Source organism: Thunnus thynnus, chromosome 14, assembly GCF_963924715.1.
Source record: "Thunnus thynnus chromosome 14, fThuThy2.1, whole genome shotgun sequence".
Classification (NCBI taxonomy): Eukaryota; Metazoa; Chordata; class Actinopteri; order Scombriformes; family Scombridae; genus Thunnus; species Thunnus thynnus.
This window is the reverse complement of record NC_089530.1, coordinates 22822729-22850640: the sequence shown is the minus strand read 5'-3', so window position 1 is coordinate 22850640 and position 27912 is coordinate 22822729. Positions and strand designations below refer to the sequence as shown.

At 38.2% G+C, this 27912-nt stretch overlaps 1 protein-coding gene and 1 long non-coding RNA gene across 5 annotated transcripts in view; one reads left to right on the top strand and one right to left on the bottom strand.

The window, feature by feature from the left end:
• Positions 1-15445, top strand: part of epas1b (endothelial PAS domain protein 1b) — a 60854-nt gene extending 45409 nt beyond the window's left edge. The window contains exons 7-16 of the mRNA XM_067610630.1: positions 25-131; positions 4674-4821; positions 4940-5148; positions 5358-5596; positions 5984-6097; positions 6795-7330; positions 7605-7692; positions 8206-8296; positions 8396-8575; positions 8971-15445. Of these exons, the coding sequence (XP_067466731.1) occupies positions 25-131; positions 4674-4821; positions 4940-5148; positions 5358-5596; positions 5984-6097; positions 6795-7330; positions 7605-7692; positions 8206-8296; positions 8396-8575; positions 8971-9122 (1864 nt within the window). The 3' untranslated portion in view covers positions 9123-15445. The remainder of the gene's footprint in view (positions 1-24; positions 132-4673; positions 4822-4939; positions 5149-5357; positions 5597-5983; positions 6098-6794; positions 7331-7604; positions 7693-8205; positions 8297-8395; positions 8576-8970) is intronic.
• On the bottom strand, positions 14-27508 carry LOC137197302 (uncharacterized). Of its 4 annotated transcripts, none has more exons than XR_010931389.1 (5): positions 27228-27503; positions 25945-26022; positions 16326-16378; positions 8367-8451; positions 14-129 (listed from the first exon to the last, which is right to left on the bottom strand). It is a non-coding gene; the product is annotated as an uncharacterized lncRNA (long non-coding RNA). The 4 variants fall into 4 exon arrangements; XR_010931390.1 differs by having other exon boundaries at positions 25960-26022; XR_010931392.1 differs by having other exon boundaries at positions 42-129; positions 8354-8451; positions 27228-27508.
• Positions 27509-27912: the final 404 nt, after the last annotated feature.

Sequence of the window (27912 nt, the reverse complement as noted above, 5' to 3'; positions counted from 1 at the left end):
TGAGTCTTTGTGTGTTTTTTGCAGGGTAACGGAGTTGATGGGTTACACTCCGGAGGATCTGCTGGGTCGTTCGGTCTACGACTTTTACCACGCCTTGGACTCTGACAGCGTCACCAAGAGCCACCACAACTGTAAGAACACACACACATACACACTTAGAGACATAAAATAAACATGAATCCACAGTGGTTACATGCTGTCATCAAGAGGCAAAAAATGCATTCAGAGATGCCTGTAAGCTAATTATTGTGAACTGTATCATTAAATATTAACAGAAACAAGTTAATTAATAAAGCCTGGATATGCAGGATGGCTAATGGTTGCTAGCTGCTAGCTACATGTCAGCAACCTCTACATCTACATCTGTTTTCTTTTACTTTCTCAAAGTAAAAAATGCAGTTTAGTCCTTAGAAAATATTCATCAAGTCTGAATATCATTTTGCCTTTTTTATTTTTAATGTCTACAAACATATGTCCTATTGTAATATCAATCAATCAATCGATCAAAAAAAAAAATCACATCTTACAAAATTAAAAATCTCAATGTACATAGCGCATTTCGTACAGTGGAAGTAATTGCTTCACATAAAAAAAATATAAGGATCAAGAGAAAAAACTAAAACAGAATAAAAATAATAAAGATTCCATTAATAATAATAATAATAGACAGGCTAAAAACTTATATGGCAAAAAACAATTAAAAATCTGTTTAAAAAACAGACACATTGAGTAAAAACTAAGTTAAAAAGATACTGCTGAGTTTAGGGGCATAAATGGAAAAAGTTGCATCTCCAGTATTGTAATGAGTACGCCCTAAGGGCTCATGCAGGAATATATGGATTTAAAGTTTGGTTAAATAGCTTTATAAACCAATAAAAGGACCTTAAAATCGATTCTAAGTTGGTGATGTGGTCTCTCTTCTTTTTTCGGGGTTAAAAGCCTAGTTGCAACTTGTTAATTGATGTGGTAGGAAGACCTGTTAAAAGGGCACTGAACTAATCAAGTCTACGTGTTATAAAAGCATAATATGCTCATGTCTTAGTATATATGTGTTTATATGTGTGTGTGTTTCTCTCTGTATATGTTGCATATGTGTCTCTCCTCTGTGTGTGTGTGTGTGTGTGTGTGTGTGTGTGCAGAGCAGGGGCACGGTATTAAGATGTCTTTTATTAAATTAAGCGTAGCCACTGATGGCCTGATGAGGTTTGCACATCTGCTGCCACAAACACAAACACTGTGGACAGGAGACCAGGTGGCCTCTATTACATTCTAATGACACTGTGTTTGTGTGTGTTAACCAGGCTCTGAAGTGTCATGGCTTTTCTCTCCGCTGACAGTACTATATCATTAGAAGCTCTGAACAACAGTGACAGCACAGAAAGTGGTAATTTAGTTCCTTTAAAGCCCCCCCCCCCCCGCAACATATTGGCTGTGTGTGTGTGTGTGTGTGTGTGTGTGTGCACACTGTAAAAACATCAACATTAAGTACTATTTTAAATTTAAAATATTGAGGTCAATATAACTTCTGACTTTTAGAACCAAAACCAGTTTTCTGCAAAAAAACATTTTCATTTCACAAAATAAGTTAAATTTTCTGGAATGTATCTTTCACTTTATCTAAAATCAAACAGCTATACAGCACTTTAAAGGGGACATATCATCCTTTTTGTGATTTTCTGTTATTTGTATACTGTTATAATGTCGGTTGTCTATGTTAAACATGGTCAAAGTTCCAAAACCTGAGGTGAACGTATGTAAAATGGTCCCCTGCGAGTCAAACTCCAGAGCTTCAGTCTGCTCTGAACCATGGATGTATTGAAAGAGCTGGATACCGGACTAAAAATGGCGCCCATTCAGTTGCCTGGTGCAAACGCCAAAAAAAGTTTCTAGCTTCTGGTTTGCTTCCGCGTCGTGTGGCCCACTGAATACACGCAGTAGTGTTTCCCCCGTTGGCCCCGCCATAGACTTTACATTGTGATGACGTCACAGATTTTTAAATCGCTTTTCTCAACTCGAGGAAAGTTTTACAAACATAAAACCTCCGTGGATCAAAAGTTCATAACACAAAGAGTCATAATTGACGTTGTTTGCAGTTCGAGGTGTTCTGTCCTTACACTATTTGGGCCTTTTTCGCTGCAATACCGCGAGTGGCCACTGGGAGAAATTAGCTGTGAGGCTGAGCGGCGGCACAATATCCAGCTCTTATTATACATCCATCCTCTGAACGCTCTGTTTCTAAAGTTACCTCCACTTCCTCCTCGTGATGACATCACATTTTTTGCACATGCCCACAAACGTCTGTCCGTTTCTTAGCTTTCGTTGCTGAGGTTGTTCCACGGATTGTTCGTGTTCTCCACTCGCATATTTTGGATCGTATTCAGGCTGGAACATGTATGAATGAATAGCATTCAAAAGTTATTGATTATGTATTGATTAAGAGGTGATACTGGCTTGTTACCAACTCGTCATCTTAAGAAGTCATGTATTGCAGATTTGGACTTTTTTTTTTTTATGAAACATTTTGTTCCAGGAGTTTTTGGAAATTTTGAGTGTCTGTATCTTAGGATTCAGAAACTATGATGAAAGAGAATCATCTTATCTTCAGCGTCTATGTTTCCTGTGGATTGTGTGCTCAGTGTGTGTGTGTATACGCTTCTTTTCCTCTGGTCTTCATCGTGTGCATCTACAGTCTTTAGTTGGCTGAAATCTGCTGAGATAAAAACAGCTCTCTATGCCTCTCTATGTATCACACACACACACAAACACACACACACATACACACACGGATGACCCGCTCTCACGGCCAATGTGACCAGCCTGTCGATCAGCACATGCTAACAGTGTTCTCTGCTACATGTAATGTTGCCCTGAGGTTCCTCCACACACCACACACACACACACACACACACACACACACACACACACACACACACACACACACACACACACACACACACACACACACAGTCACTGGCCTTATGTGCACTCTCTGACCACAGCCCTGCTTCTTTCCCACGCCAGTGCTGAACTTTGGACCGTAGCCAGCACATCCACTCCTCAGCTCAAAGTCAAACATCCCACTTTCTCCTGCTAACCGATATTTGGTGGATTCCACAGCCTCACACTGAAGTAAATATGTGGAAATGTAATTAATCGATCCAATAACTTCAATTTTACAAAAAAAGTATAAATCAGACACACACAAAATCCAGGAAATGCAGCTGGTCTGAGCTTTGAGTGCAGTGTCTGTTTTATATATGTTGCAAGATTAAAAGCTAAATAGTATCTCTGTTATTAACTGGATGAAAAAGAAGAGCTGAAATACTTACTGCATGGTACTTTGTGTTTCTCGTGTGGGTTAGTTTCTTCCTGAGAAGAATAAAGACAATAAAATGTGAGTGTCTCATAATTTTACCCAAGATCAAGCAAAAATAATTTTGGTTTTTTGCATTTAAATAAACACAACTTCCATTAGTCACTGATTCACAAATGTTTGCACTGTAAAAGCTGTAAAAACACCCAAAAGATCTTTCTCTTATAACTTCTCCTAAAACTCAGAATAAACAAAAACTTTCTCAATTTAAGAGCCAAAAAAACATTTCCATACATGAGGGGTTTTCAAACTTGATCTAAATTTATTCAGAAATTCAAAAATCACCTTTTTTAAAATTATTTCATTTTCACACTCAATAAAATTCCTAAAAATCATGATGGCTGCCATGTTCTCCTGTATGATTGTACTATAATATATATCATGCATGTTTTTTCTCCATAAACAAATAATGTAAAATCTAAAGATGACACTCTCTGCTCTCTGAAACATTCATTAAGGATTAATCATCCATTTATTAATGACTGATGAGGTGTTTATGAATGCAAAATACATTTGTGGTGCAAAATTATGTATAGAATCGAATGATGAAGGGACACTGTAGCCAGCTGTAGATCTTTAGTTTTGGTTTCAGCTGAATGACGATACGATTCAATGGTGTTTTGAAGATGGTTTCATGAGACTAAGTGGGTTGTAAAATGATCTCCACCTGTTCAACTGACTTGAAATTATGACATTTTTTACCCAACAGCAACAATTTGAAAACACGGTAAAGAGAGACGGAAGAGTAACGTCCCAACTGTACAACCAATCCTGTTATTTTCAAATCACATTTACTCATGCATCTATAGCTGCTAACGATTATTTCCGTTGTCAATTAACGTGCTGATTATTTTCTCTATTAATCAATTAATCATTTTGTCTGTAAAATGTCCAAAAATAATGAAAAGTGCTTGTTCTAATTTCTTATTTTATCTGATCAACAGTCCAAACCCACAAGCTTAAAATCCTCATATTTGAGACCTGAAACAGCAAAAAAAAAAAAATGACTGAAACAATTGTTCAATTATCAAACTAGTTGCTGGTTTTCTGTTGATAGACTCATTGATTAATCGACTAATCGTTGCAGCTCTAGAAGCATCATGAGAGAATTCCTGCTGCTACCTGACAACTTTTACAGTGGATCATGTGTAAACCATAAAAGCAAATGTCTCTGATGTCTGATAACCTGAGTGTGATCATGGACAGGAGGCTCATTTTAAACTTCAGTCACCTCGGTGTCACCTACAGTAACACCATACACTGACAGCTCTTTCCTCCTTCTGTTTGTCTCTCTCTGCAGTGTGTACCAAGGGTCAGGCGGTGAGCGGTCAGTATCGCATGCTGGCTAAGAACGGAGGCTTCGTCTGGATAGAAACCCAGGGAACTGTTATTTACAACAGCCGCAACTCTCAGCCCCAGTGCATCGTGTGCATAAACTATGTCCTCAGGTAAGCACCGCAGTCCCAGTGAATACATCTACAGATATTAGCAGGAGAAAAGATGGATGAAAACAAAACAACAAACACACAAAACCCAAACTCTGCCTCTCCTTCTCCAATCCTGCAGCGACATTGAAGAGAAGTCGATGATTTTGTCCTTGGAGCAGACGGAGTCCCTCTTCAAGCCGCACCACATGAGCAGCTTCTTCACCGCTGGAGGAGCAGGTGTGACCGGAGACCCGGGAGAGACCCTCTTCACCAAACTCAAAGAGGAACCGGAGGACCTCGCCCAGCTGGCTCCGACACCCGGAGACACAATCATCACCCTCGACTTCGGTCTGCACTGGCTTCTGCCATCTTAAGTGTATTTTTGGGAGTCTTTAAGTGAGAGATAATGTACGTCGACGTGTCCTGATGAATCCTTTCAATACTGGGACACTTTGGAGTGCATTATCGCCTTAAACAAAGGTTTAAAATTAGCAAAGGAGCAAAAAAAAGAGTTTGTGTGTAAATCATCATGTCTAATTTGTGAATCTTTCCCGCAGGTCGCCCTCATTTCGATGAGCCCCAGCAGCCAGCAGCATACAACCAAGTTTCTGCTGCCACCATGCCCCCTCCGGGACCTCCGGCCTGGGCCAGCGAAAGCCACAAGCCTGCCCCTCCGGCATCAGGCCAAACCCCGGCTCCAGTTCCAGGGGACATGGCAAACATGGCCGCCACGTTCACCGTACAGCAGAAACCGCCACCGGGTAGCGCCACTCCGAGCCTGAGCAGCTGCTCCACGGTGAGGACGAGAACAGGCCGATTGTTTAAAATTGAAAGATGTAATTAGTTAATGAGCAAGTGACTGTTATAGTTGTGTCATAGTTTGTTCTTGCTGTGTTCATTGAGGCCTGGGGGGTTAAAGGTCACCAACAGTGGGCAGTGTGTGTGTGTATGTGTGTGTGTGAGAATAGCGAGGGTGGATATTTGGCAGGAACAGGCTCTCTTAGCAGTGAATGGTGCCTTTGTCAAAACTCATCTCTCGCTCTTTGTTTTTGTTGTCTTTTTCTTACATGTTGTCCATTTTTCTCTGTCCATGTCATCTTGTCTCGCCCCCACATTCATTATTCACACTTCCTCCCTCCCTCCCACCTCTCCTCTCCATCCATCCATCCATCCATCCCTGCAGCCCAGCAGCCCAGGTGATTACTACAGCTCAGTGGAGAGTGACCTGAAGGTGGAGCTGACTGAGAAGCTGTTCGCTCTGGACACAGAGGGCGACGACAGCCCTGCAGACACTGAGGTGTGTACAGATGGTACTTTAAAACAAAAAAAAGCAATGATCCACCAGCGTTTTTCCTCATCCAATGAATATTCTCATGTCTTAAAGCTTTATATCTATTTGCAGCAGGATCAGCTCATTAATTAGACTCATGAGGAGGTCCCCTTTTGATCGAAAAACTTGGCTTTCCTCTTCATTTTCTTAGTATTTCTACAACTTCACAAGCAGTGGATTATAAAAACTATTACTACAGCTCTTTAACACTTAGTAGTAATAAATAACTTACAAGATACACAACAAAGCTTTTTCTGGGGAAAAAAAGTTTTCCTTTTTAAAATTCGCAAGTGTTACTGAGCAGATAAAAACAAATCCCACATGGCCACCAAACTCAATTTTTATTTATTTTTTTTATCGTTTCCTCTCAACCTAACTTAAAATGGGAGTATTCTTTGGTTATATATGAAACACAGCACACTCCCTCTTTATTACTGTACATAAAATGGCAATAATTAAAATTGTATACACATTTCTCTAAACTAAGCTTGACATTTTATATATTTTTAACTGTAGGTTCTCTAGAAGCCTAACCTTAAAATAACCATGTCTTCTACAGATGGACTGAAGAATCTAAGAAGTTACAACCTGTAACAGCTACTTAAGTGAGAAGAAAGTTAAATATATATATGTAATTATTAATAAACCCATGTTGTTTTCTCAGAGGGACTTGAGTGATTTGGACCTGGACACTTTGGCTCCTTACATCCCGATGGACGGAGAGGACTTCCAGCTGAATCCCATCATCACAGAGTCAGAGCCTCTGGATCTGGGTCCAACAGGATCCATGGGGAGCAACAGCAGCCTTCACAAAACACACCAGGCCAACCAGCAGAGCTTCAGTAACATCGCTAGCCTCTTCCAGCCCCTGTCCTCTCCTCCCCAGCCTCAAGGCCACTACCAGCCCCAGCCATCTGCATCCTGGGCTGCAGGAGAGAAGAGAGGCTCCAGCCAGGGAGCCCTGGAAACCAAGGCGGGGTCTTTCATGATGGGGCGCATGCAGAATCCCCCATACCAGGCCCCGGCCAGAACCCCTCTGTCCTCTATGGGTGGCAGGCAGAATCTGCAGTGGCCTCCAGACCCTCTGTTAACCTACCAACAACAACCAAGAGCCACCAAGACCTACCTGATGGACACTTTCTCAGGAGAGGAGCGTCCCTCCTGCCAACAGAACATGCCGCATGTCATGCAGAAACAGAGGTGATGTAAACCAAGACAGAAACAATAATAATAATGCACTAGAGACAGGTTTTCCAATGTTTTTAATACCTTTACAACAAATGGAAGCTTCTCAGATATTTACAGTATAAATGTAGCAATGAGTACATAACTACTGTATGAACGAAAATTACAATGCAAACTTCAGAGGAAGTATAAAAGAATAAAGTTTGAACAAGTAGTTATAAATAAAGTTTATCCATCCTACCAATGAACAAACTAATTTTTTAATGTTTGCTTGTGTGTGTGTGTGCAGATCCATTGACAATTTTGTACAAGCGTACAGAGACATGAGTCCAGCCGTGGGCAACAGCATCAAGCGCTCCTTCACCCAGATGTCTGTGGTGAGTTTCTCTGACAAACATTACATTTACCAATATGAACAACATGTTCACCTTTCAAAAAAGAAAGTTTCATACTTACAATATTCCTGAGAATCATTACAGTATTAAAAATAGAGCAAATTATCCAGAGTAACAGTCCAGTAGTGACAGATTCAAGACTAGAATTGTCTTTATATTTATTTTGTTTTATAATAAGCAGCTAATTAATGAAAAATCATAGATGAAGTTGCTGCTTGGATCTGACAGTGATGGAAGTAAAGCTGTGGATGCATGAGCAGACTAAATACTGATCACCCGAAAGTTTAAAGCACATAGATATAATTTAAGTACAGAAAATTACAAGGCTTTACTATTGTGATTACATGATTTAAAACTTCCCCAGACCAGTCTTGGTCTTTAATCATGTAACCACATTAACATAGGCGATTTATTTATATTTACTTTAATGAAGCAGCCTTGAAATTGTGGGTGTTTCTTGTGGACGAGCACCAAACGTGTCATTGTGATTATCAGGGTGAGAGAGGCTCAGAAATCATGTGGAAGAGGATGAGAGGCGACAGTTGTGCCGTCATGGATCGCTCCCTCAGCACAGGATCACTGACAGGTAATGAGCTCCTCAGTTTGACGATTATTTAAACAATATCATCTCTCTCTCTCTCACCAGACAACTGTACCTGTAACCATTCTTGCTCTCCTTTCTCAGAGTCAGGGATGGGGAGGATGATGCCAGGAGGCAGCATGTCTCTGTGTCTCAGCTCTCTGCAACAACACAGGAAGTCTCAGTATCCAGGAAACGGGTTAGGTGGTATAAATGAGAAAACCTTTCCCCAAAAGAGCTGCAACTACACAGATTATAGCACGATGCCTTATAACCACACCGGGGGTGAGCTGAACTGACTTTCATGTTTACATTTGAGTGTTTAACTGTCTAACGGTCTTTAACTTTAAGATTAAATTAAGATAAAATAACTGTAGCACAAGAACTGTACTGTTTTCAGATTTATTTAGTAAAAACTGCAAAAAAATCTCCTTATCAAGTCATTTAAGTCTTAATTTCTTTAAAGAAGGGAACACATCTGCCAGTGTAGTAAGATATTTCATGACAGTTTCTAGATTTCTAGAAATTTCTTGAAACAAGTTGATTTCTAATGGGAAAGGGGTCAAAATCTCCTTATTTATCTGGTATTTGTTTGAAGAAAAAATGTTTTTTAGTTCTCACTTAAAGACAGAAATAACTTTTTTTTTACTGATTGTATTTCTCTTTGTGTGGTCTTCCAGGTATAGCTAGTCGTTTGCTGGGCCCTTCATTCGAGTCCTCCTGTCTGCCGGAGTTGACCCGTTATGACTGTGAGGTCAACGTGCCGCTGCAGGGCAACCTGCACCTCCTCCAGGGCTGTGACCTGCTGAGAGCCCTGGACCAGGCCTCCTAGAGCCCCAGATTCAACCTCACCATAGACCCGGACTAACTCCCAGCCCTCAACCTCCACCTACAAGCCTTGACTTAGGCCTTTATCTTTACTTTTATACCTCTGGGCTTTCTGAAAGACCTGAGGCTAAGCTACCTATAGGGAATGGTATTCATAACCACATCCTGCCTTATTTAGCCAACCCCTTTGTAGTTCTATACCTAAACAAGCCGAGATATCAGGGTCAAGCCACTTGTACCCCTTATTCTCCCCCGAGCTGCAGAGTTACCCTAAAGTAACCCTGTTACCCTCACTATCAGTTCTGTGCTCAGAACACGTCTTTGGTATAAAATGGGTATTAGTGGCATGGGATTCAAACACACAACCTGCCTTAAAGCTCAGCTCTGCCCAAACATCTACAGCCATACTCCCGCCTACCCCGCTCTGTTTCCTGCTTTGACTTAGCCTGGTGGGAATCTATGGCTGAGCGACATACTGTAGAGGCACAGGATTTAAACTCTTATCCAGATATGGACTCTATGCAGTGCAGTTCTTATCAGCTAACTCATGTAGCTCAGAGGTGAGGATATTATACTACCTACACACTAACAGAGACACTGTTCTTTCACTTAGTGTAACTGACCAGCAATTAGACCCAGCCCTCTCCTCTAATGCCAGTTCAAACTCCAAGCTTCAAGTCTAGAGTTGGGTATCGACAACCGGTTCTATATGTGGAACATTTATACATAAAATAGAACCAAGAAACATGCCTTCTGATTCTGCTTATTGATTCCCAAAGATCACTTGTCAGTCACTGTGCTTTTTTTTTTGCCATACTAGAACAAGCACTCAGAAGTGGGGCCAAACGTTTTCTTTTTATAACCTCTTATATAGGTTCCCAACCTTTTTTCGCTTGTGGTTCCTTAAAATGAAGCAGTGTTAATGAACCCTGCTCATTGGTTCTATCCACAAGGGATAAATCTATCTAGTAATTATCAGGAGTACAGCAAAAAAACCCAAATAATCATCTTAGAAACCTTAAAATTTCACTTAAACACTTAAAATGAAACAGGACAAGGATATGATAAGAGTTGGAATCAATAAGCAGAGTTATAATAGGTAAAATGTGAGTGATACCCAACGACACAGACAGTAATAAATCTGCCTCTTCTTGCCTGGATCCTCCCGCCTGAGTCATTATAACTGTTGTGTTTAAATAACCTGTTAGTGCAGTTTTGTTCATTCAGGAGGAGTTTCTTTCTTCGCAGAAACTGGTTCACAGTAGCATTAGAACGGTCTGGGTCAACTTTAATGACATATGCATTATATTGATATTATAATTAGTCTATTTTCTGTTGAATGGAGACATTTTAGCTTTTATCAAATCTCCCCACGTTATTTAATCCAAATCGATGGGACACTTAACCATATCAATACCACCTTGTTTCTTCTTCCTCATTTATTTTTTTTTTTATGTTCTTACTCTACCTACCAGTTTCTTCTATTTTGTGTCTCACACGGACACACTAGTAAACATATATTGCAATACATGTACTCTACTGTAAGCCTGATATTGTTAAGTTTTGATTTTCTTCTCTATCAAACCTGTCTTTGATTTTATCTATACGTGGTTCTCTCACACTTGCCTCTCAAGTCAAGTGAATGGCTCGTGTGACTACAGGGTTTTTTTTTTTTTTCTTATTGTGCTATTATTTTGTTGAGCTTAAGCTTAGTATAGTAAGCATCGAAAGTAGCTTTATTTACCAAACTGATAGCTTGTACAAGGAGTCTGACTTCTACACACACTGTATGTGTTCATGTGATTAAACACACACTTCATGCAATACAGATAACCTGAAAAAACAGTGGCGTGCACCCAATTAGAATTTTTTAGGTTTCATTGTTGCCCTAAGGTCAAGTTAAAAGGATCATACCAGTGTGTTTGCATGTCTTAGCTCTTTCACTACAGATGGTGTTTACTTGACATTTTTGCATTTTGACCAGTTTTAGATACTTTTCCTGAAATTCCAGGCATCCACTGCCTTGAAAATTAATTAGCAGACCCTCTAAACTTGCTTGAGTTGTGTAATCAAAGTTGCATGATTGAAAACACTCTGCACAGCTGTAGATACGCATCATAAAATGGTAACACCGGAAAGCAGCTATACATGCAAAAGTGGGGTGGCTTAGCTGACCTGTTCCATATATAACAAACATCCAATTTGTTTTAGAAATCTGAATGTATTTTTTTTCTACTCTTCATCTGCAGTATAATGGATCTGACCAATTTCTGTCTATTTGGTAGATTACAATCAAATTTCTGACACATTTTGCAGAATTGTTAGTTGTAATGTAAAGTATGTGAGATTTGTAGTAACGGGGCTACAACTCGCAGAGCCACTGGTATGCTAACTGGAGTATAGAAGGGGGTGAAGTGTTTTTAAGCCAATCACAGGGATACTAGGGGTGACCAGAAGGGCACTAGGAGGGATCAGAAGGGCACTCGAGCCATCCAGGACAACTGGGCCAATTAGGGTGTCATTCAGGTGTATTTGGGCTCAATAGAGCCAAATAAAAAAAAGAAAAGAGGTAATTTGAGCAGTTCAAGTTATCTCAAGTGACCCTTTGGTGTGTGATATTAGGGTAAAAATTAAGCTTTAAAGTGTCCCCTTAAGAAAAAAAGGCCATTTCAGCTTTTTAGATCAAGAAGGGCACCTCCTGTGCACACCACTGCATAAACCAGACTGTGTAAGGTCAGATGACAGCAGAAACTGACTTACTTATTCAGACTATACATATGTACATAGCAGCAGCAGCCTTGTTTCAGCGCAGTACAGCATTCTGTATAGTGACTTCTTTATGATTAGGACAAGGCCAGTTTTTTCTTACAATTCACAATACAGAGTGGCTGCCACTATCAGAAAGCTTTGATACAGAATATCATTAGTCGTAGGGTCAGAATTTTAATTTTCAGACTAGAAAATGTAAATTTCACCCAAATTATGTCAGTAGTTTAGGTTAAATGGAATCACATTCTCACCTTTTATTTTTTCTGTTCTCTCCTTTGCTGTACTCTCAAAGTATTTTTTCTTAATCTCACTCTATTTTTTGAGGTAATTGTTCTTTGTGTGGTGACCACTTTTGAGTATGAACTGTAGAGCTTTGTACACATATACGTTACGTATTTAAAGACAGAACTAATGTTGAAGATAGTGTTTTTAGTGTTTATGTGTCCTGGTACTTTTGTCCTTATCTACCCCAGTAGATGCAGATGGATCAGATCCCTCGCAGTGCTGTTTCCTCTCGTGCTGTTTCTGTGTTTGTGGCATTTTTGTTCTTTTTTTTTTTTTTTTTTCTGCAGAGTTTTATCCTAAAATATATTGAATCTGTTGGCTGGCCAGTACTGTTTTTGTTCTCGCTTTAAGAAGAAAAAAACAAAAACAACAAAAAAATTTTAAAAAATTAACAAGAAAAAAAGTTCAGATGAAAGATGAATATCAGTTTTCTAAGTTTCACTTTTCAGATATGTAGCATTTTGAACATTGTAAAAGGAGGTGAAGTTGCCATATAATTAATCACATTGTTTTCCAGTTGCATATATAAAGCAATGGTGCTTCATAGACCATGTATTTGTCATTTTAAGAGCTTTTATTACATCTCTTGGATCCACTAACACTGTATTTTGATGTTATCTGTTTTATGTTATGCTGAAATTTTCTTTAAAGTTTATTTTAATCCATATAATGTGCCTTATCATGACTTAATGGGTGTCTCAACACATACGAAGTTCGCCCTTCAAGTGCACAGTTTGTTCCCCGCAACCTGTAGATGACTTCCTTCAATTGTAGGGGCTTTTAGTGAATTAAATCCTAACGTGACATTTTAAAAACTGTCTCTTAATGATGTTTTTAGTTAAACAGACAGAGACAGAAATTAATGTGAAAACACAAAAGCTTTGCCAATGTAGCAATTCTAGTTTTTTTTTTTTTTGCAGTAATTGGAAAATACCCCCCCAAAAAATAGAAATACAATGTCACAGTTGGGATAATATTTACCATAAGTCCTCAGCTCCTTCATAGCCTCCTCTGATACATTCATTTAGATCCCAATAGAACTGCAGTTTAGTGAAGGAATATGCAGTAAAAAAAGCCTGTTAGATTCAAGTAGATTCCCATTAGAGCCCATTTTAGAAACCCCCCCCCCCCTGGTGATGACGAGTCAAAATTTTGCAAGGTTTTTTTTTAAGGCTTTTAAAAAGGAAACGGATTCTCCAGCTCATCCAACAACCTGACAGTTTGTTTGTTGATGAAGCTGCTTGGTTTGTGGGTTTTTACGTTTAGTTGAAAAAAAAAAAGATTTGACTGGACTGAAGAAGTGCTCCTGGGGAGGGAATTCACGTGTCAGAGTGAACAGTAGTGTCCGACACAAGGCATTTACCGTCACTCTGCAAGTGAAACAGAATTTGCCTGTTGTGAGTAACATTGCGTCGACGGCTACACAGATTAATTTAAACAAAGCGCAGATAACTTCCTTTAATTGTTTAATTTGACCACTGAAAACTATTCAATTTGTTGAAACCCAGAGTGAAAATCCATTCTAAAAAATTAATTACACTTTAAACACTAGCATAATTGCTGAAGTACAGGAACGTCACAGCTTTACTATGTAGTCGATTAGAGCAACTAACACGATTATTTAGATGCTTAGAAAAGGTTTTAAACAATTCTGTTGTTTCACTAAATTGTCTGAACACACAGATAAAATCTATGAAGAAGAAATCCGGGTTGTAAAAAAAACAATTTTGAACAAATTTCGCAATATAATTATGCCTCATGGTGCTTAATAGGATTGGAGATGAACGTTATCCTGAGAGGGGCTGAGAGCGGAGAAACAGTCCGATTTGATTTGAAAAGAGAAAAGTGATGTCGAGTTGAGTGACACGTGAAGAGAGATACATCCTGCTCAGCCTGCCCACTGATGCATATCTCTCTACTCCTCCTCCTCCTCCACAGATCACTCGTCTGTTCCTCCTCTCACTCCCCCCTCCCTCTTCCTTCACTTTCCTTTACGAAGATTGAAAACCCGGGTATTTTTTCCATTCTCTCCCGATATGTCAGCAATCACTTACTCAGATAGGAAGTTCCTCATTGTTCAAAAGAAAAAAAGCCTTCAGATGGAGTTATCTGTGTTAGATTAAGTGTAGTAAGAAAAAACCTTATTTATCCTGTACTCTGATCTCACAGAAACCAAAAATTGTTTACATTGGGTTTCCAGAGAAGCACTTTACAGAATGTAAATTATTTTCATGACATATTTATGATGTAAAATAGAAAAAAATCCCTGAAAAATCTAGAACTAAACTTATTTTCAGAGACAAAAAAAAAGGCTTTTAAAAATTACATTAAATGTCCTGAAACATGCACATGGAAGAAGAAGAAAAGGATTTCAGATGGACTTTTTAGATTTGAGCTATTGTAAATTGTGTTAATGTACGTGGAAAGAGTTGGCTGGATGGAAGTCGATTTAAAAAATAAAAATCTAGGAGGAGGAGCCCTGCCGCTTGTCTTTAAGCTAGCAAATGTTCCACTAGCCTCGGCTGTACAATAGTTTAAAATAAGATTTTAACACTGTCACTGGTGTTGGTAAAAAAAACCCAATAAGTTTGTTAGCGTTCAAGAACTACAGCTCAGATAATCTAATTGTTTTTTGAATACCAACATTGTTTTATCTTTGCTAAAATTAAGAAAATAAGAAAAGAATGTTTTCTATCCTGTGTTATGGACAGAAAACCACAAGATCAGTTGTCAGTTACTTAGAAAGACAGAATAAAAGACAACAATTTCTGAGAAAAAACATCTACGCGAAGCTAGTGGAACAGATGCTTATCTCTCCCCCCCCCCCGGCAGGGCTTCAACTCTCCATTTGAACCCTAGAAGGCTGATCACCAGTCCTAGAGCTTAACATACTGTGCTGCTTGAAGGGTTTCCCCCCCAAAAACGAAAGCGACAAAAAAAAGAAAAAAAAAGTTTCAGGAATTAATCCACTCATTCATTGCACTTCCTCTTAAAGAGAGTATCAGCTTTTTGTCTCGTGTCTTGACAGGGTTTATGTTTTTTTTCCTTATGGGATCCATGTTCAGCTACTTGTACTCTGTTTTTTTTTTTTTGTCAATGTCATAACGTACAGTTATATTAGCTGATTCCGCATTTTATATGCTAAAAATTCATAATGATCTTATTATTATCATATTGTTATCATTGTTATTACTATATGGGGAATTTAACCCGATAAGAAGTTTGTGTTTCTGCACTGATATCTTATTATTAAAGCATACTGATCTTACCCTCCCTCACTGGCTCCATGTGTGGTTTATTGTCACTGTATGCAGTTTGCATGATGTTTTATGTTCTGATTTAAATTTTTAGCAATGTTTAATGAGTTTTGATGAAGGAAATAAATCAATTAGTGGCTTTCCTGGAAAACCTTCAGTCACTTTTGATGATTATCATGATATTTTTTAAAGATACCAAATTTTCATGCGTGAATCATAGCATGAACATCTGATACCAGCACATTTCTTCTATATACCAGGGCACAAATTTTTCAAAATAAATGTATTAAATAATGTATAACTCCTGGAAAACCTTCAGGAAAGTTTGATGATTATCATGATAGTACAATTTACCATCATATTTTTTAAGATACCAAAAATTTCATGCATGAATCATAGCATGAACATCTGATACCGGCACATTTCTTCTATATACCAGGGCACAAAATCTCTTTCAGTAGGTTTATTCTTTTTCATCAACTTCATCCGATACATGTTTATGGATTTCAAAATAAATGTATTGACTGATCATTTAGAAAGATCTGAAACTTATTCTGTGGCACTATTAATGATCTTTAAAGAAGATGGTGTCCATCTACTTCATAATCATGAAAACTAAAAAGGTAAAGCAGGTCTCAAGTCAACAAGACGTTCATTTTCCTTCACTCTAAAACTTCCAGTTATTAAAACCCTTTTTGATGGGAGTCTGGTCTGTTTCCCCTTCTGCATGGAAAACATGTTTCAAAGCTTTAACTCCACCTTTGTTGTTGCACTTGATGCTTTTGTTTCAGATTGTGACGCACATCCACTGCTTGACTTGGACAGACAGACCAACAGATAGGCACAAATAAACCGAAACTGGCACAGAAAGACAGATAGACTTAGTGTCTCCTTACCTCATGTCTGCTCACTCAGGTATTGGTGGTTTTGGGCCTCATATGAAGATGATCTACAGAAGTAAACAAAAACAGAGACATTTGTGTTTTATTAGGTTTTTTTTCCAAATCTCAGGTTGGTGTAGATAATCATCATCATTACAGGAGGCCACTACTGAGCACTCTAACACATACGCACATAAAAAAAACCCCTAAAACAGCACAAGTAACTTCAGTTAAAAGTAGCTGAAACTACAGCTGAGGGGCGGCTGACTGCCTGCATGAAAATATAATCTGAACCTGAGGAGGGGAAACAAGTCGTCAGTCGTGTTAAGTATGTTGAAGAGTGAGAATGGAGAATATGATACTGTAAACTCTGGGTTTGTTTTGCTTTGTGTCAGCCTGTGGTTTTTTGCATGCGTAAGTAGGAGAGGAAAAACCACTTAAGAACTAAGGATGATGGTTACAAAGACGGATGATGGCGGGACCGGTGTTTCAAGGCTCTGATGTACTGCTATACCAAAGTAACAACATGTATATATATCAATGCCAGCATACAGACTGCTCCATTTGAGATTGTGATATTTATGGACAGTTATAATATAAAAGCACTAAGCTGGAAAATTATTTGGAAACTTTTATGTTTATGTAGAATCTTGTGGAAGTGGTAACACAATGAGCATAAGAGCTGTGTCCTTTCAACACTTTCTCGACACGTTTGAACAACTATCAAACACAAATGTTCAGTGTGGTGCTGCTGGTCAGGAGAGGATTGTACACCTGAACCTCACCTCCTTTCAGGAACCAGAGGCTCCTTAGGTCAACAGGTTTACACAGTGGGGCCACTGTGTGTGATTAACCCTGACTAAGCTGTTTGTCAGCCAAATTACAGAAATACATAACAAGAAACACACAATACTGTGTGTGTGTGTGTGTGTTTATGTGTGCGTGCGTTTTTCCTTCCTCTGCAGGAAGACAGGAACCCAAACTTATTGAGCAGAAAAAAAAAAACATGCACGTGGGAAGTTCTGATAGAAACAGGTAAACAGCAACAACAAGCACGCACACACACACGTCTCACATCCAGAGGCCCCTTTGTTCCAGCTGATTGAGAGCCTTTTGTCTCCTTCAGGTGGGGAGTCAGGAAAACGAGGTGGAGGTAAAATGGGAGGAACCGGCGACTCAGGCCGACCGGTTTCCTCTCGTTTCAGGTTTTCAAGGCGTCTAGTGTGCCGACCTCTGAATTGCAAACATCATGAGGCAACATCATACTCCTCAGTAGATAAAATGTGTTACACAAGATTGCACCTCTTGATCCTTTGTACAGTTGGTTTAATTAAAGACATCATCTTATAATTTAATCTCATAATTTATAATATGGACATTATCAGTCTATGATTAATCATCCAACATAATGGCAACAACTTCTTCATCCACAAACACACACACACAAACTTCAGTTTCGGCTGCATGCAGGAACATTGTGTAAAACTGGCAGCAACATTTGACTAATGAGAATCACTATTCAAAGACACATTGTCTCATAGACTCTACATAATTAGTCTAATTAGTGCACCTCATTATACTGTGCTTGTCCTAACACAGTTACAACAGTTGCAGGGGCTTTTTTTTTTTTTTTTTAGAAGTTGTCCTAAATGGAGAAAATCTAATGTATTTTTGTATTTCTTAATGCAAGTATTTACACTAACAGTAATGGGTCAGGTTAGGGATATCAATGATCTTTTAATCAGTTTTGATAATCTGTTAATCAAGGATATATTAGCTAGTTAGCTGGCTCAAGCTAGTTAACTCCCCTGACTAAGTAACCAGTCTGCACATGTCAGTTTTCCATCCAAATGTAGCATATAGGGGAGAAAGGGGTAACATGAGCCACTTTTTTACATTTTATGATTTTACTGCAAAATGAAAGTGTATTTGTTTCAAATAATAGTAACTATATATACCTCAGGTTGTTGTGTACCCATGGAAATTAAAACAAGTTATCCAATTATTATGGTTTTGGAAAAATGAGCCATCAAAAAAAGTTGGTCCAATGGCACAACTTACCCCAAGGTAGGGGTAAAATGAGCATGGGGATGGGGTAGATAGTGCTACCATTAAATACCGATATAAAAATTACACAAAATCAAACAAATCTGAGATAATTTTGAACTTAATGCCATCAATTTAAAAAAGGTGACAAATTAAAGGGAAAACTGGTCCAGGTCTGAATGCTTGACCCCTACAGTGAGGGGATCTGAGGGCTCTGTTATGCTGTGGGGTCCACTTGTCCCCTTCGAGGGAAGGGTCACTGCAAATCAATACAAAGTTGTTCTGGGTCATCACCTTTATCCTGTGATCAAACATTTCTACCTTGATGGGAGTTGTTTCTTCCAGGACGACTGTAGTGGAAATTTAAGATGAATTCACAGAGAGCAAGTTGTCTTTCAGAGTTTTATTGCAATATCCAGAATACATATTTGCAAGTCCAGATCTCCCAGTTTGCTAAGCTGAAGAGATATTGAATGAAGTTCAGTGTTGGTACTTGCATATTCATCACCCTAACAGTTATTTTTAATTAATTCACCGTATCTCTAGGGAGTTTCTTTCAGTCTCTGCTAAGAATTAAGAATTGAAGGCCAAATCCTTTATCTGCCTTAAGTTACAGTGACCGACTCCCACACCTCACTTTTGATAGTAACTGTTAGGAACATTTTCACACGGGAAGCAGAGATCATAAAGTCTTACAATGAGCTTTTGACTATAAGGCAGTGTAACATAATCTTAAGACAATAACATAAGTATATGTGTTTCCATTTCAATGACAATGCCCCCATTCACAGGGCACGAGGGGTCACTGAATGGTTTGATGAGTATGAAAATGATCTGAATCATATGCTATGGCCTTCACAGTCACCAGATCTCAACCTATTTGAACACCCATGTTAGACAACGCTCTCTACCATCATCAAAACACCAAATGAGGGAATACCTTTAGAATGGTGTTCATCCCTCCAGAAGAGTTCAGAGACTTGTAGAATCAATGCCAAGGTGTATTGATGCTGGTGGTCCAACACCTTACTAAGACACTTCATGTCAGCTTTTCCTTTAATTTGCCACCCATCAGTCACACATCAGTCAACAATTAGGTATTTATTCATCAACATTGTTACACTTGTAACAGTGATCAAACATTAACATGAACAGTGTGTCTAGTCTCTAGAATATCAGAAAATAATTTTTGGTGGTAAATTGAACCAAACTTGCTCCAACATCACTGGCACATTTTACCCCACAACCTCCATTTAGACAAAACTGTTTCACACAGTGGCTCAGTTATGCTACACAGTTATGCTAAGTTTATGACCTTGTTTTGTAGCTTACACTGACTTAAATTAACATGTAATAATGTCCAAAACTTATCTTTTTTAATTAAGATACAAGACTGATAACTTCAGTAACATGATGAATTCACTTGGCATGACAAAAATCTTTTTTTTGCTCTGTTTTGCTGACCACTCTCTCCATGTGCTTGAGTCCAAGATGGATTGAGTAATGTGAACTGTACTTTCTTAATTTGTGATCACATGATTACTTTTGCTTATAGTTACCTAGATAAAGGGGGTGGCTAATTTTACCCACTGGCTCTATCTACCCCGTTCTCCCCTACATTTTTACTGAATTTCCAACAAATTGGCAAAAGAAAATGCATCACTGATGTTTTCATCTCTTCAGTGGAAGCTTGAGTGACCTGTAAGTCACATGCTAACTCATGCTAACCAACTTTTCTACCTCAACCAAGCTTAAAAACTTTTTTGTAATATTTCAAGTTTCTTCAAATTTCTTACATTTCCACTCCGGCTTTCTTATGCACACTCTATCCCACCTGAGTAGGTGTTTTCAGCAGCTGGACTACAGTAGACAGTATACACGCAGTGTTCGACTCGCGCCAATCGTGCAGCTAAGTTATGCTTATTATATCAAATAAAACCAGTAGGACTGGTGTGATTTATGGAGAGATTGGTGTAACCCATTTTATGTTTAGGCTATCTTCTTAAAACTCTTTCTGCCATTGCAAAAAATGTTGTGTATTTTTTTTTTGATTGTTCACACGTCCAATAAAGAAATTGCTTGAAAATTGCATCTCTAGTTCAACTGCTGCAGTGACACACGTGGCTAAAGTTTGATCCAGGATGTTGTGAGTTTGATGTCGTCTTTCTAGTCAGTCTGTTACACTCCTACCCTGCTCAGTTTACCCATCAACTGTAAATGCTGTTAGTGGAAGCCTCAAGAAGCAACTATATCTCAGCCACCAAGCAGTAAGCCATGCAAGCTAATTTCTGCACCATGCGACCCATAAAACCCCTGCTGTGCGACTACTGAGAAATACCATCCAGCCAGCTGAGGACAAGAACAGAAAAAAAAAAAATACTCTGCAGTGTCACAGTGTGAGCTAACCAGTCACTTCTCTGTCCAACATTATGCCTTGCAGTCCACTCATATGTCTGCCTGTCCTTTGGGATCTCTGCATGTTTTGCGACATTTGTCCAATACGCTGATCCAGGGACAGTTTGTTTGTGTTCTGGTCCAATCCCAAGACACTAAGATGCTCCAACTGGGACTGACTCCCCCGACGCAGCTCAAATCTCATTGTAAACAAACATCCAACTTCCCATGTTAGAATCTGAGACTGTTCATGTTTGGATTTGAATATATGAGATAAAAAAGAGAGATATTTTGTATATTCTTAGTATACAGTATGCTGTTTTTTTTAGCTGATTGGCATAATGGGCGTATGGCATGATGAGTGTAAGGTCAAGATGGCAGTCAGAGATTTCTTGTCACAGAATTAAATATTTCTCTCAGAGATGCTAAAAGTAGACAAGAACTATTTTCCAACCACCCGTCCAACACTGTGTTCCACAGGAAGATATACATGATCCCCAGAAGAAAAATCCTAATGATTTTGGTGACCCCCGACCTTTCCTGTAGCGCTACAACAAGCCAACTTTCCACTGGCACACATGAAATGTCAAAATGTAGTGGATAGATTGAAATTTATTGAGCACAGTTATACTGCCCAGAGGATATTCAAAAGAAAAATGCAAATTCTCCAGTAAAGAGACTGTCCAGCCAAGGAAAAACGACACAAAAGAGGTCGTAATGTCAGTCGCCCAAAAATGACCTACAGTTATGTTTGAGTGACAGATTCCATCTAACAGCCATAGTAATTATGACCCAGAGCAGTGGCGCAGTTCAGATGATGTTTATATATAAGTTGGCAAATTTCCTTATTCACAGCAAACAGTGGACTTTGCCACAGGAGACCGCTGTTCATTTCCCAATTCCAACCACAAGTTGGGACAGTTTTTTAAAAACCATAACTATGATCATCTGCTAACCTTAACCCTGTGGTTATTACTGTAGCCATGACAACGGAAGTTGCCTAATTTTAAGTTGTAACTTTAACCCACACCACAAGTGTCTCTAACCTTAACAAAGTGATCATTTTAACCCAAACTCAGACCTTAACCACAGCATTTTCACATTATAAAACATAATTTTTAACACTGATGTGTAACGGTTTTGGAAAGCACAAACAAATGATGTTCTCCTGCCAATTACTGCCGTCTATGTGTCATTCTGGAGTCACAAGGTCAACGATGTATTTGGTCGTTTAATCTGAAGGACTTGTTGATATCAGTGAGAAAAGACTAAATATTAAAACATGCCTCTGTATGACACAAAATGACCATAAAGTTGAATTAACACCTTTCTAAAACAGCTTCAACAAAAGCTGAACATTATAACCCTCATGAAGGCAGAACTTGCTACGGGGTTACAGTCATTTCTTCCAGGTGACAGAAAAGATTGGAAACCAAGCAGCACAACAACAGGGGTTCAATAAGGCTAATATCTGGGGCCCCTACCACATCAGCAGCAGATCATTAATATCAACTCTTTTGTTGAACACGGTAAACAACCCCAATATAAGATGTCCTAATCTGTCTAATGCAGGAATTATACATCTGAAAATATCTTTCTCAAGTTGATTCAGCTGGTTGACCTGTTGCACTAATTTCATCTTGCATTCAGTAATGTTACGTCTCTGCTGGTACTTAACTTACCCCATTCTTTAAAAGAATAAAGTAACTGATTAATTCAGATACAATCCCTCTGACAATTAGAAAGAAACAAACAAACTACAAGAGATGCAGGCTAGCATGTTGACATTTAAGCTTAAAGTAGACATATCATGCACATTTCCAAATCTATATTTTTATTGTGTGGCTATACTGGAATATCTTTGCATGATTTACAGTTCAAAAAACTCAGTTCAGCCTCTGTTTGAAATAGACTGTTTTAGCTCCTGTCTCTATAAAGCCAATGGATGAGAATGTGACATCAACGTTACTTTCAGTCGTCAATCTTTTTCTCTTGGTAGGAATAAGTGTTAAACTCATCAGTCAACCATCTAAATGTTCTTCCAGACGTTACAGTGTTAGCACAGAACTGGAAATAAAGAATAAAACCGCCATGTGAATGTCTCCTAAAGGATACCTGTACACATTTCACAGTCATGCATGTTCCATCTTTGGTTGTTTCTCCAACCCGAGGAAACAGGAATTCACAAGAACATCACCAAACGTTTATGAGTCAGTCAACAAAATCTGAGATGTGGGCGACATCAGAACCAGGCTACTCTGGCCCTGCTGTTATAGAACATCACAATGGTATCTTACATCACATAAGTATTAACAAACCGATTGTCTTGTGTATGTTTTCGGTCTTTGTTTTTTGGTGGGAATTCAGTCAGAAATACAATGCTTGGCCAAATCGAGCCACTCCAGCCCCAGAATTGTGTTTTCAGTAATTGTTCTGAACTGGGAAGCAGAAAGACAAAGAGCTTATGCAATCATTACTCCCTGTTTCTTGACCCCTTTTGAGCCCAGTTTGACTTTAATCAGGAAAACAGACAAAAATAAGCCTTTTGATGGGACGAGGTGGAGAGGAGGTCAGCGATTTTTCCACCATCAATAAATAGAAAGACACATAAGGAGCGGATAGGACATCCTTCACAGAGAGTAAATACGATACAAATTATTTCCAAATAATTCAATTACTGGTCAGGATGTTCAGACACAGAGGCAAAAAGTTTATTTTTTCTGTTCCTGCTCCTCAGTTATGCAAGCGCTGAATAAGCGCGGGAGAGCAATGGTCTGAGTTGTGGTTTACAAACTATAAAGACGAGACCTGATACGTACAATATAATACATATTTACGTCACTTCTCTATTGCAATCTGTAGAAGTTCTACATAACGTTTGTGTCCCACAAACAACAACATAATACTCCTCCTCTTCTAATACAACTTTTTCATTGTTCTAGTATGTTTAATCCTCTTTAGGGTTTATTTTTATTCCTTTTTTAATTTATAGTTTTCATTATTTCAGATTTATCTGAAAATATGTTTGAATTTGACTCTTGCCATCACTCTCTACTCCCTACTTTAGCAGTGAGTTGTGGTTGACATTTTTATTTATATGTACAGTAAGATGCAATTAGAATACATTTTGACTTATTGATCCCATTTCATTTCTGATAAGTTGACATCTCGAAATCTACACATCTGATGCATCCCAAATAAGGCAGTTTGAATGTTGTATGTTCTCATATCATGTGCTGGTGTTTATTATGGATAAACAAATACATTTGACACGTAACTCAAACTCTTTAGTAATCCGTTATAAAAATGTAGAGAAAACAAAATATTAAAAACACAAAAATGTGTTCTTAGCAGATAAACAAGTAAAAAGCGAATATGTGAATATGAGCGAGCGAATGGGGAGCACATCTGATAAAACTGCTGTTTAACACACATTGATGCTGGAAAATAGGACGAGTTGACATCCATCAAGACTAGAGCTGCAACGATTCAACGATTAATTGATTGACAGAATATACATTTGCAACTATTTTGAAAACTGAATAATCATTCTGGTCATTTTTTTTTTAGCAAAAATGCCAAACATTTGATGGTTGCAGCTTCACTGATCGACAGAAAATTAAAGCTATTTTCAATATTCATTCATTGTTATTGTCACTTTTCAAGCAAAAATGCCAAACATTTGCTGGTTCCAGCATCTCAAATATAAGGATTTGATGTTTTTCTTTCTCATTTATGATAATAACCTGAATATCTTTGGGTTTTGGGCTGCTGGTGGAATACAACAAGACATCTGAATACATCTCACTGGGTTGTGGGAAACTATAATGAGCATTTTTCACTCTTTTTTTTGATATTTTATTGACCAAACAACAATCAAATAATTGAGAAAGGTCCTATGATTGATTCAAACATTATAGTAAATAGTTATTATCTGACTCTGCAGATTCACTTTTGCCTTTAATATTTCCTGTTTTAGTCAGTCTGTCTGTCTGTCAGATACGTCTAAATGTGCTTTATTATTCTTTTTTCCTCTATATTGCATCTTATTTTTCACAACCATCAACTAAAAGCTTCTCAAATCTTAATCTCTGCATCTGCATATGATCAGAGATTGATGTAGGATTAAGTAAGAGAAATCAGTGAAGAACAGTGTGATGGCTTCTATGGGGATAAGCTGGACTTTCTTACTTTTCTGCCTTATGTTCAGATGTACTGAAAGTAAAAGACAACTGAAATCATTCTGCTGTTGTGTCCTCCTCATGTTCTCTCTGTACCAAACTAATGTTCGAGCAGATTAACCTCATCAGATTCGCCTCACACCAGGCGGGCTACATTTTCTGATCTCTGAGGAACCTTTTGACCTTGTGTCTGTCTGCCTTTCTAACCTCTCGGCGACCTTGAGAGCACTTCCTGTGTGGAGGAACACACACAGACAGATGGCAGAGATGCCGTTTCATCCTTCAATGTGTGTGTGTGTGTGTGTGTTTAAGTGAAAGCCACAGACAGAGCAGGCTGTATAGCTTCCGGAGGGTAAACATCAGCTTTCTCATGAGAACGTTTCTCAGACCTCTTCTCTCTCTCTCTCTCTCTCTATGTATGTGTGTGTGTGTGTGTAAAACAGAGCTCATCACTGTTGACCTCTGAGCAGGCAGCAGCATATGTGTTTTTATTTACAGTACAAGGCTTTTCTATTAAATTTACCCATATATTAAATATGCTCACTTAAGTTAAGTTAATAACATGAGACACTGACTATGTATCTCCAAAAATCCCAAAACTCCACTTTATCTAATAATTCTAGTTGCACTTTGTACATTTACATTTTCATCCAAAACTTGTTATCAGTTTTTAAGATGTGATAGGTTGCATTACCCAACAGTAAAGTAAAGTAAAGTAATTTTATCTCTACCAGCTTCAACATAAAAATTATACTTACACACTATTGCTACATAATAATAAAATAACACCCTGAAAGAGACTATTTTTCAGAATGATTAACTTATTTTGATACCTATGCAAGTGCAATGTTTTTTTTTTTTGTTTTTTTTAATGTACTTTTACTTATGTAAAATGTTGGATGTAGGAAAAAAAAGCATCCCAACTCTTTGCTACTGTTGCTGCTAAATGCTTTGGGTCATTTTGTCTTTTTCGGGTGAGGCTACATCACCATCTAGTGGACAAAAACACCTACTGCAGTAGTGCTCACTTGCCGTGCTCGAGCATGATGTCACTCTGTGGCCTCCAGCATGTCATCTCTGATGAATGAGTCCTGTAATGATGAAAATGTCTTAATGTTTGCCATTCAACATCAGAAACAAAAACGCTTTGACACCAGCTTTATGTGACTTTGGGTTATTGCAATACATGAACAACTGCATCATTTTTGGTTTTTCTGCTCAAAGTCAGCTGCCATTCTCAGGAGTTTGTCATTGATGCAAACGGAGAAGAATTTGTTAGCGATAAAGAGACCCAATGACTACATATCATGCTCTGAAGACAGTTAAGAGGTTCAGTTTGTTGCGTCCCTGCACATGTGGGTGTTAAAGGAAATGAACAAGAGTAGACATTATTACAAAATCCAGAAATCTGTTCATGTGAATCAGTTGTCAGAGGATGTCAGACTCGGAGAGAGGAGGTGATATATTTATGTCTTAGACTCGGCATGCAGGTCTTAATTCTACGCCATAACTGTGAGGAGACCAGATCTTTGTCAATACAATACAATAATATTGTGGAAGATGTTGAAGATGTAGTGATGCACTGTAATAAATGAAAGTCAGAGAGGGAGATATTAAAAGATAATGTTCAAGATGGTGAGAAGCATTTAAAAAGATGCGAAGAGTGAAGGGAGATCAGAAGAGTTTTAACTGCAGAGCTGCAAAGATTAGTTGACTAATCGATTACTTGGATAATCCATTAAAAGTTTTTGTCATTTTTCAAGCAAAAATGCCAAAAATTCACCAGTTATATTTTCTCAAATGTGAAGATTTTAAGGCTACAACTAAAGATTATTTTCATTATTGAATAAACTGAAAATTATTTTTTCAATTAAAATCAATTATTTTTATCTATAAAATGTAAAGAGTAGAGAAAAATGCTCATTACAATTTCCCACAGTTTAAGGTGACTCAAATTTCTTGTTTAGTCCCAAACCAAAAGATATTCAATTCACTATGATGTATGAGAAAGAAAACCATCCATTTGTACTTAAAAAAAAAGATTATTCGATTATTAAAATAGCTACTCACCAATTTTCTGTCTGACTAATCGATTCATCATTAATTCACCTTAATTATCTGATTAGTAATGTTTAACTTTTTTTGCAGTCTCACGACGTCCTGAATCTAGACTCTGACGCAGTAGGTGACAGCAGGTGGCGTATGAACACAATAAACACAAAGAAGAAGAAGAATATAACGTTGGGCTGCAGAATATCTGGGAATGGCGCTATTTGTAAATGCGGCTTTGACTCACATGTTGCTGCAGGACTGACTCTGTATCATCCGTACTTTCCTGTTGGTGGTCGTCTTCCCTCTTCTGAATTTAAAGTCCTCTCTCTTCTTGATGTCGGCGCTCCAGGTTTTATTTCACGGATGAAGAAAAAAAAAAAAATCAAAACAACACAGAATGGCAGAGCTCCAAAAAACAAATCATCAAATCCGTCCTTCATAGACCGATTAAGACACACCTGAACATTCCCACCGTCGCTGTCACATCTCTCCCAGGTGTGTCTCATTAGTGACGTCACTGCTGACTGCTCCAATCCCCTCCCGCACACTCCTTAATCTACCAAAATTAAAGACTTTTCAAAAGAAGTCTGCTTTTACCAGTTGTCTTGTTAATATAAAAAAGACTATAAATATAGGCATAAAACTATATTAAGTTTTTATTTGCTTACCTTTCCTTTTTGTTTTTCTGATTTTCTGAAGTTTAACATTTGACCCTGATTTGTGATCCAGTAATCTGAACTTTGATATTTGTGTCAGAGGGTAAATGGCATTAGATTAGAGTGTGGATGTATGTGAAACAATAAAAGTAGGTGACCTGATGGCCTAATGGATAAGGTATTGTTCACTAGAGCTGAGGGTTGAAAGTTCAAGCCCTTGGATTGTAAAGATGAAATAAGATGTATAGTCTGGTTTAGCAATTACAATTCTTT